At 40.5% G+C, this 11306-nt stretch overlaps 1 protein-coding gene across 2 annotated transcripts; it reads right to left on the reverse strand.

The window, feature by feature from the left end:
* Nucleotides 1-377: 377 nt before the first annotated feature.
* LOC138192129 (E3 ubiquitin-protein ligase DTX3L) lies at nucleotides 378-6805 on the reverse strand. 2 transcript variants are annotated; one of them, XM_069139350.1, is made up of 4 exons: nucleotides 6664-6805; nucleotides 4521-5486; nucleotides 1087-1304; nucleotides 378-877 (listed from the first exon to the last, which is right to left on the reverse strand). In XM_069139350.1, exons 1-4 carry the CDS (start codon nucleotides 6667-6669, stop codon nucleotides 808-810), a joined length of 1260 nt encoding a protein of 419 aa, XP_068995451.1. In that variant the 5' UTR covers nucleotides 6670-6805; the 3' UTR covers nucleotides 378-807. The 2 variants fall into 2 exon arrangements, with proteins under 2 accessions (XP_068995451.1, XP_068995450.1); XM_069139349.1 differs by lacking the exon at nucleotides 6664-6805 and having other exon boundaries at nucleotides 4521-6657.
* Nucleotides 6806-11306: the final 4501 nt, after the last annotated feature.

Genomic DNA, 11306 nt, shown 5'->3' on the forward strand with positions numbered 1-11306 from the left:
CTGTGACCTGTCTCCCAAAATTGACCACCACAGGTGTCAATAAGGAGGAAGACTATTCATGAAAAGGAAAAAAAAATGTTGCAGCAGGAAATGTGAAAGGTTTGTGTGGATATAATCACAGATGGTAGAATAACCTGGTGGTGCTGTTCACCCTGCAGACAGTTCAGAGGATATGGGCCTCAGAGCTGAAGGAGGGAACACTTCTGATGTCACATATTTATCTTTTAATATCTCTAACTGATGTCAGATTATCTTTACATCGGCTGTGATTTACAGAGTGAACAATCTAAAAGCCTCCTAAATAATTATTAGTTATAATTATTATAATAATTATGCACTCAGTTCAACAGTCAGACAAAGAAGAACCAGAATAAAGGTGGTTTTCATAATGAGGGTTTTATGCTGTTTAACTCTGGATATAAAATGATTTCATTCATTTCTAAGATCTACTGGACCTTCAGAGACAGTGAGGGTCAAACAGTCGTACAGTGTCTGCAGTGACACAGGAAAAGAAAAACATCATCTGACACATGAAAGCAGTGTAAAAACTCTTCATCTCACCACCAGTGAATTACAGAACCTTCAGCACAACAATAAAATCAGACTTTTCCAGATGTTCTAGTTTCAAACAGGAGTTCAGTCAAACAATGAGAACAATAAAAGTCGGAAAATATTAAACAGAACAGCTGCAGTTGATTGACAGACGTCGGTGTCATTAAAATTGATCGACAATTATTGATTATCCTGGTTTGTAATCCTCTGTGTGATGTCATCATGTGTTCATCAGTGTGGAACAACCTTAGTGATTCAATGGATTCCCTTGACTTTCAGTTCCTCTTTGACCCGGTTCAGATATTCTGGGTCAGGGTATCCGTAGCTGCAGTCAGAGACACATTCATGAAAATCAAAACAGGAATAATACTAATAATAATAATCATGATTTCATTTAGGTACAATTACTTATAAAACAAGGTGGATGAATATTTTGTGACAAAATGAAACCTGTTATAATATTTCATGTCTTTGGTATTAAAACTGAAAGGTTCACTTTATATAAATAAGTGCTGAAAACAGAGTGAAGCTCACCGACTCGATCCTCCGTGTGTGGATGTTTTGTGGTGAATATCGTTCCATGTGACCGTATTGTTCCGGCCGCTGGTGGTGGATCGACCGATGGTGAAGATGAGTCTCTGGTTGAAGGCTCGTCTCAGCAGATCCTCCGTCCTCCTGCCTTCAGAGGAGTTGGGCAGGTAGGCGGTACGAGACACACCTTCATACGGCTGCCCGGGGTTCGGATGTTCCTCCTGCAGACGGAGAGCAGGTTGTAACTTCTCTATGTACACAGAAACACACATATATAACAGAAAAACACATATATAACAAACAAATAAAACAAACGCACACATATAACAGAAAAACACATATATAACAAATAAAACAAACACATATAACAGAAACACAAATAAAACAAATGCACATATATAACAAACACATATAACAAACAAATAAAACAAATGCACACATATAACAGAAAAACACATATATAACAAACAAATAAAACAAACGCACATGTATAACAGAAACACAAATAAAACAAACACATATAACAAATACAAATAAAACAAACACACATATAACAGAAACACATAACAAACACAAATAAAACAAACACATGTAACAGAAACACAAATAAAACAAACACAAATAAAACAAACACATGTAACAGAAACACGTATGTAACAGAAACACAAATAAAACAAACACAAATAAAACAAACACATGTAACAGAAACACATAACAAACACAAATAAAACAAACACATGTAACAGAAACACATAACAAACACAAATAAAACAAACACATATAACAGAAACACATAACAAACACAAATAAAACAAACACATATAACAGAAACACATAACAAACACAAATAAAACAAACACATATAACAGAAACACATATATATAACAAACACAAATAAAACAAATACACATATATAACACATATAACAAACACAAATAAAACAAATGCACATATATAACAGAAACACATAAAACAAACATATAACAGAAACACACGTATATAACAGAAACACACATATAAAACATAAACACATATATAACAGAAACACAAATAAAACAAACGCACATATATAACAAACATATAACGGAAAAACACGAATAAAACAAACATATAACAGAAACACACAAATAAAACAAACACATGAGAAAAACATAAAACAGAAACACACATATAAAACATAAACACATATATAACAGAAACACACAAATAAAACAAACGCACGTATATAGCAAACATATAACGGAAAAACACGAATAAAACAAACAAATAACAGAAACACACAAATAAAACAAACACATGAGAAAAACATATAAAACAGAAACACACACAACAGAAACACACAAATAAAACAGAAATACACGCAAATATATATTTACGTATCTATATGTATAAATACACTCCCAGACGACTTTATTAGGTACACCTGCACCTGTACCGAGCAACAGAACCGCGAACAAAGGTGATTTCAGTGCCTTTGAATGTGGCAGGTTGTTGGTCTGAGTATTTACAGAGAACGGTCAGACTAACAGAAAATATCCAGTGAGCCACAGTTCTCTGGGCGAAGATGCCTCGTTGATGCCAGAGGTCAGAGGTCAGAGGAGAATGGCCAGACTGGTTCCAGATGATAGAAAGGAAACAGTAACTGAAATAGGCACTCGTTAGGACACAGACAGGAGACACACAGGAGGCAGACAGGAGACAGACAGGAGACACAAAAGAGGCAGACAGGAGACACAAAAGAGACAGACGGGAAGCAGACAGGAGACACAAAAGAGGCAGACAGGAGACAGACAGGAGACACACAAGAGACAGAAAAGAGACAGACAGGAAGCAGACAGGGGACACAAAAGGGGCAGACAAGAGACAGACAGGAGGCAGACAGGTGACACACAAAAGACAGACAGGAAACAGACAAGAGACAGATAGGAGACACAAAGGAGGCAGACAAGAGACAGAGAGGAGACAGACGGGAGACCCACAAGGGACAGACGGGAAAAAGACGAGAATGACAGGAGACACAAAGGAGGCAGAAAGGAGACAGAAAGGAGACACACAGGAGGCACACAGGAGGCAGAAAGGAGACACACAAGAGACAGCCAGGAGACACACAGGAGACACACAAGAGACAGGGAGGCTGTGGCTCAGACGGTAGAGTGGGTTGAACACTAATCGGAAGGTTGGTGCTTCGATCACCAGCTCCTCCTGTCCACATGCCTAAGCGTCCTTGGGAAAGACACTGAACCCTAAGTTGCTCCTGATGGTGAACCATCGGTGTGTGAATGTTCTCCTGATGGTGAACCATCGGTGTGTGAATGTTCTCCTGATGGTGTACCATCGGTGTGTGAATGTTCTCCTGATGGTGTACCATCGGTGTGTGAATGTTCTCCTGATGGTGAACCATCGGTGTGTGAATGTTCTCCTGATGGTGAACCATCGGTGTGTGAATGTTCTCCTGATGGTGTACCATCGGTGTGTGAATGTTCTCCTGATGGTGAACCATCGGTGTGTGAATGTTCTCCTGATGGTGAACCATCGGTGTGTGAATGTTCTCCTGATGGTGTACCATCGGTGTGTGAATGTTCTCCTGATGGTGTACCATCGGTGTGTGAATGTTCTCCTGATGGTGAACCATCGGTGTGTGAATGTTCTCCTGATGGTGAACCATCGGTGTGTGAATGTTCTCCTGATGGTGAACCATCGGTGTGTGAATGTTCTCCTGATGGTGAACCATCGGTGTGTGAATGTTCTCCTGATGGTGAACCATCGGTGTGTGAATGTTCTCCTGATGGCAGCACCTTGCATGGTGATCTGTCTCATTAGTGTGTGAATGGAAAAACCATGTTAAAGAGCTTTGAGACCAAAAGGTGATAAAACTATACAAGTACAGACCATTTACCATTTACAGACAGGAGACACACGAGAGAGAATGAAGACAGAAGAAGACAGATGTAGACAGATGAATAGAGATGGGGACAGGTAGAGAAAGATGGAGACAGACGAAGACAGGTAGAGAAAAATGGAGACAGATGAATACAGGTGGAGACAGATGTAGACAGGTGGAGACAGATGTAGACAGGTGGAGACAGACGGAGACGGGTGGAGACAGACAGAGACGGGGGGAGACAGACGAAGACATACGGAGACAAACTGAAACAAGTGGAGACAGATGACTAGAGATGGGGACAGGTAGAGAAAGATGGAGACAGGTGCAGACAGATGAATAGAGATGGGGACAGGTGGAGTAAGATGGAGACTGTTGGAGACAGAAGAAGACAGATGTAGTCAGATGAATAGAGATGGGGACAGGTGGAGACAGACGGAGACAGACTGAGACAGGTGAAGACAGATGAATAGAGATGGGGACAGGTAGAGAAAGATGGAGACAGATAAAGACAGGTGGAGACAGGTGAGACTCTGCCACCAGTGTCGTCTCTTACCTGCTGGACTCCACCTGGAATGTAATAGTGGATGATGATGGTTCCATATTTCTCGTATCCCGGCAGAGACGAAGACTTGGTGGAGACGGTCATCGTCCCCCCAGCAGGCTGCGTCCCTGTCAAGACACCGTACAGACGTCCACAGGTGGGACAGACAGGCTTGTAGGCAAAAGCTTGTTTGAGACAGTCTCTGCAGAAGGAGTGTTTGCAGCTCAGCGTCGTCTTCTGTGTCCTCGTGATCGTCTCCATACAGATGGGACATGTGTCCTCTGCAGGACCTCTGAGGAGGGAAGTAGCTGAGGTCCTGATCCGATTGTCTGCTGGGTCTCTGGTTCTGGAAGTCGTCACTTTCTGAGACACAACCTCTTTGAGTTTAGCGATGTGTGTGAAAGGTCCGATCACTGAGACGTCGTCCGTGTTTCCGGGTGTGAAGAGGACCTGAGGAAAGATCTGTTGCAGGTCCAGACGGTCCTGTGGACGGAGACGGAGGGATATGAGCTGCAGGTCGGAGGCGGTTCTCTGGTAGAAGGTGATGAATCTGTGTCTGATGGCGTCGGCGTGACGGCGGTGAGCAGCGTGTCGCATTCTGAAGGTCACCTTCACGGTGCTGCTGGCAGAACTGGGACCTGATCTCAGGTCCGATTCTATTATAAAACTCTTCCCTACAATCTTCTCTAGTTTCTGAGCTTGTTTCTGCTCGATGTAGGACATTACAGGCCCGGACACATCCACAGACGGGACAGGAGACGGCGCCTGTGGTTCCTGCTGACGGGTCTGAATGTCAGGACCGGACCGACACTGGGCTGATGGCAGAGTTCTGACCAGGTTCTCCAGCTGCTCCAACGTTCCCCTCACTCTGTAGCAGGAACCCTTTTTGTCAGAACAGTAAGAGTGAAGAATCTTCTTCAACGCCTCAGGGTCGTCATAGCAACCCTCGTGGAGGAGGAGAGTGATGTCACTGATCAGCTGTACGAGGAAAGATGGAGTCATCATTTCATCCAGAACTCTACATGCAGCTGAAGTGAAGTGAAGTGAAGTGAAGTGAAGTGAAGTGAAGTGAAAGGACCACCACAGATTCACTCTGAACTGACGTCTTCATCAGATCTTGGTTACACAGATCAAAGACATCACAGATGATTAATTCAGAAAGATTATTTATTTTCTGTTTTTGAGAAATATCACTAATACATCAGTGATGACTCCATTAATGACATCACTAATACATCAGTGATGACTCCATTAATGACATCACTAATACATCTCTGTCTGACATCTTTCTTTTTGTCTGTACGAGACTTTATTTCCTAAACTGTCCTTCTTACAGTTCCTCTTCTTCCTGTTGGAGGTGTGACGGCTCGGACAGTTTGTAGTTTGAGAGAGTTTCTCTTCCTTTCTTCAGATCTGCTGTTTTAAACCACTTTAAAGTTGTCCAGGTCATCAGTTGTCATGTTGTGTGAATAGCTTGAACACTTTGAAGCATCAGGTCATTGTTAACAGAAACCTGGAGGATCCAGCAGAGTGAAGAGCAGCGCTGGAGTCAGCTGTTGTCTTCCTGGACAGACATGGACGTGTCCTCACAGGACATCCTGATGGAGGACTGCCCTCTTCACCTGTATGTGTTTACCTTCACCTGGACCAACGCCAGGAAGTTCTCCAGTATTTTTATTAAAAATACATGATAATACTAAGTTTTATTTTCTGAGTACTTCTCGGTGAACTGACAGAAGTTTACAGAACAAACTGTGGTCTTTAACTTCAACACATGACGAACATGAAAAGAGGGAGCCGCCAATTAAACACGAATCTGTTACAATCATTGGAATTGACGCGCTCTTACTTTGAAGGCTTAACGCCCAAACCGGAAGTCTTATTTCAGAGTTTCCTGTCCAACTTCGCGTCACCGTAACGTCTCCCGTCGAGATTCAAACGTGCTCGTAGTTTGCGTTTGTGGCGAATTCAAATAAAGACATTCAAACGCAGCATTTTCTGACGTGTAGCCACAACAACAACAACAACAGTGACAACTTCCTGGTGGCTAAACTTCTCCATCGAATATAAAACTGTTTCCCCCTTCACACGTCGCCGTGTTTTACCCACAGAAAGAACATAAAAGACGAGTAGAGCCGTTTTAAATCCTCCATACCTCCATCCGGGACAGCTGCTCCAGGTGCAGACACACCGCCGACTTCTGTCTGTCTCGTTGTCTGTCCGTCTGTCTGCCTGTGTCTCTGTCTGTCTCCGTCCGTCTGTCTGCTTCCTGCTTTCACTTTCAGCCTCTCTTCTTTCCAGAGTCCACCACGTGTCCTTCAGCGCCCCCTCTCGGTGACCGGTGAAACTATATAAATCAGGAGAGACACCTGCTGGTGTCACTCGGTATTGCAGGAGAGCCCGACAAACACGCTGGCTGTTGTCGCACGTGTTCATGTATTGTTAAATGTCAGTAAAAATCAAAACAACATGTTTCTAAGATGTATCAGTTCAGTGATTTGATGTTTGTAGTTTTAAGTGTTTTACGTTCTTGGTTCCACACTTTTCTGTGTATAATATTTACCAGAATTCTTATCTAAGATGATGAGCCATATTCATGAATGCTTTTACAGATTTTAACATTTTAACTCTGTTTCTTTTCATCTGTTGCTTTGGTAAATACGAGCAGTCAACGTGTGTTTCCTGTTTTCACATCCCCAGATGTTCCTCCAGTCTGACTGAACAAACTTAAGTGTAATCTGCATTTTGTAATCTCCGTCCATCGCGCCACCACAAGGCTGTGACAGAAGAATTCATATTTACCTGTTGCATGTTTGGAAAAGAGGAAGTGATGCACCAGTAGCTGTAAATATGAAATGTCCGAGCAGCACCAGAAGGCAGCATCCCTGACCCCGCTGCAGTGTGAGTGTTTGTCCAGCAGAGGTCCGTGGAGCTCCACACAGTGATTTTCTTTGGTTGATGACGCTGCTGGCGCCCACGTGACCTCTTGACACACGACAGCAAAGCTGTCAATCAAAGCTGGTGTTTCTTCTCTCTGCAGCATCTTTTGTCAGTGCTGGAGTCTGCAGACAGAACAACAGAGAACTGGACCCGTGGTGCTGCTACAGACATCCCAGAAAGGACTGTAGCATCAGAACTGAGAACCATCCAACTGTGTGAAAACAATGTGTGGTTAGTAAGAATATACACAATAAAACAGCCTTTTTGTTGTTGTACATTATACTTATAGTATTAATATTATTGTATTAAAGGATTGTGGGTGTGAGAATGAGTTTATGGTGAATTATTGGTGCAATTCAAAAAAAAAAAAAAAAAAAAATCTGGAATGAAAAAAACTGAATTATTTAAATGGTGACAATAACATAATAAAATATGATAGAAATAAACTCATGCTTTATTTAGGCTAAATTAAATGTCTCGTGCTCAGTGTGACTTTTTAACATGTCAGAAACAGAAATGTGGGCGGTGACCCGGATGGTTTAAACCTTTTATATACAGTCTATATTTGATCTTTTATATGGTCTATATTTTATCTTTTATCTTTTATATACAGTCCATATTTGATCTTTTATATACGGTCTATATTTGATCTTTTATATACAGTCTATATTTGATCTTTTATATACGGTCTATATTTGATCTTTTATATGGTCTATATTTTATCTTTTATCTTTTATATACAGTCCATATTTGATCTTTTATATACGGTCTATATTTGATCTTTTATATACAGTCCATATTTGATCTTTTATATACGGTCTATATTTGATCTTTTATATACGGTCTATATTTGATCTTTTATATACACTCTATATTTGATCTTTTATATACAGTCTATATTTTCTTTTATATACAGTCTATATTTTACCTTTTATATACAGTCTATATTTGATCTTTTATATACAGTCTATATTTGATTTTTTATATACAGTCTATGTTTTATCTTTTATATACAGTCTATGTTTTATCTTTTATATACAGTGTATTTTATCCCTGTAGGTTTTAGATGGAGGATCCAGAGAGGAGCTGTCAGTGCAGTGGATGTGTGACCCAGCTCGGATCGTGGAGGTTTAAACGTCCCAGATGCAGCCAATAGAATCCACATTAGGAATATTGAAGAGGCCGCTGTGAGCAGGATTAAATCGGTTTTCTAATCTGATCCCAGAAGTCACATGGAACTGAAGTGTCATGAATATCAGGGAGAAGAGATGTGATGTCCCGGTCCAGGTTCTAGGAGGACGGTACCGGAGGGAAACCATCTGATTTCAATAAACCTGCTGGAGGTCAGAACCACACTGAGTCCGCTGATTGAAAGTATGTCAGTCAAACATCATCATCCTCTGATGAAGGTCACCGCAGTGACTGAAATAAAGCACCACTTAAAAACGGGTTGAATCCACATCACAGATGTGATGCTGCAGAATAAATCCTGTTTCAGATGAGTGTCTGTTCTCATGTTCACACTCACTCTTTAATTTATGTTAAATGGACTGTTTAACAATTATTATTATTTTTTAAGTAAATTGCTATTATTTTAAAGTAAAATTCAAATGCCATTCAAAGCCAAAGAGGAGTTTGTGATACAGAATATTTATATAATTTATTGAGTGACAGACAGATAATATTCTGATATATAAATATAATTAAATAAATGATACAATATAATATATACTATATTATAACACTCATTTGACCCACATGAAGCTGTGAGTCTGCCTTCGTTGCATTCATTGGTTCTTGAAATATTGTTCTTCTGTATTTTTATTATTGATCTGTTTACTGATTATTCATATGCTTGTTTGGTGTTTCAGTGAAATTGAATCCGAACCTGTTTAACGCTCTTATTTATATTTCTCTGTTGAAGCTCCTTTGTTTGGTAATGTTGCAGGTGTTCAGTATCATTTCCTCCTCTGTTGATTAGGATTTAAAGGATGATGAGGTTGAATTTTTAATTCTACATTTTATAGATTTGCAGATTATGTCTCATCTAATCATAACTGATATTTTTGTCCTGTTTTATTGTCACAGTATTGAACAGTCTGCTAACGAGCTGCAGTATTTAAAGGCCGTTCAGGGTCAGGGTGACTTGCTACAATATCAATCTTATTCCATTGGCTGTTTATATTTTTTTTAAATATCATGTGACCATATTTCACATTTCGTCTCTTCATTTCCATTTTTAAAAGAAATCTAATTATTACTGTTGGATAACACTTTATTTAAGGATCCTCTGTGGTTAATGTCTCTAACACAACGGACGTTCTGTAACTGTTGTTTGTTTGTGTGTTTGTTGTTATTGTGACTAACTGTGTGTTGCACTCATTACAGTGAAGAGTGGCAGCGCTCCGTCACTCAGCGGCTCATTAGCTCATATTCATGGAGCACTAATTGATGTTGTATGATTTGTGTTCTCAGAGGGCTACAGGAGTGCTTTTCAAACTTGGTGCCCTCCCATGAACCACGTGGCCGAGCAGCAACCACTAATCAGACGGGGACTCATTTACAGCTGACTGCAGATCAGGGAGGAGAGTAAACAATGCTGTGCTGTTATAATATATATAATATGTAATATGTACTGATATATCAGTGATATTCAGGAACACACAGCATCAAACCAACCAGAGGATGTTGGAGCTGTCAGTCAGCAGGGTTACAGTCCTGCTTCATGCTAACATTTTACAACATTCAACATTACAGGTGTGTTCTCACTAACAGTCAATAATATCCTGAAGCTGACTGTTGATCAGGAGACCTGCAGGAGGCGGGGCTTATTATGAACCTGTACCTGCTCCAGGTAAAGAGAAACTCAGGGTTAAGGTGTGTTTCACTGACCTCTATGGACAGATAGTGATACACTGTGACACCGTGGTGTCTCCTGTTTGAATGTGACAGACAGATAGTGAGCCACAACACAAACTGCTTCAGTGTGTTCAACTCATTAAAGATCATGTTGGATGGATGTGAATTCACTCGTTTTAAATCCACCACTGATCGATAGAGAATCTCATGTTAGGAAGTGAATATTGTTTGTTTCCCCCTTTTTTCCCCTTTAAGCTGGTTACGCTCATCAGTCAGAAGGTTTCACATGTGATGTTCAAACCCAGATCTGATGACTCCATGTTTCCACACACATTTCCATATTGTTTGAGATCAATCTTCCTAAAATTCAGCCCGACAGATTTCATGTTTGAAAACTTTTCATCTCTACAGGAATTTTGTTTAAAAGTGCTTTTTATTTTGTGACTGTTAACTGCCTTTATAGATACAACCCTGTTTCTAAGCACGTTGGGAGTCTCTCAGCAGTGAAGATGAAGAGAGGTTCACCACTCTGAAAGACTGTGTTGGAAAATAGTTCAACAATCTAAGAATAATGTTCCTCAACGTAAAACTACAAAGAATTAGTGGATTTCATCGTCTACAGTTCATAATATCATTAAAAGATTCAGAGAATCTGGAGAAATCTCTGAACACAAGGGACAAGGCTGGAAACCAATATTGGATGGTGGTGATCTTCGGGCCCTCAGGCAGCACTGCATTAAAAACACACTATTCTGGAGTGGAAATCACTGCATGGGCTCAGGAACACTTGTGAAAACCATCGTCTGTGAACACAGTTCATCGCTGCGTCCACAAATGATGTTAAAACTCTCCAAAGAAGAAACCAGATAGAAACATGATCCAGACATCAAAGATTTCCGTGTAACACCGAACTGAGGGCAGACTGCTGGATGCTACTGCCTCACTACTGCCCCCTGAGGTACAAGGAAATGAGATTCATTCTATCAGATTAAACCTTTA

This window comes from Embiotoca jacksoni, unplaced genomic scaffold, assembly GCF_022577435.1.
Source record: "Embiotoca jacksoni isolate LCO1_2020_lvr unplaced genomic scaffold, fEmbJac1.0.p SCAF_81, whole genome shotgun sequence".
Taxonomy (NCBI): Eukaryota; Metazoa; Chordata; class Actinopteri; family Embiotocidae; genus Embiotoca; species Embiotoca jacksoni.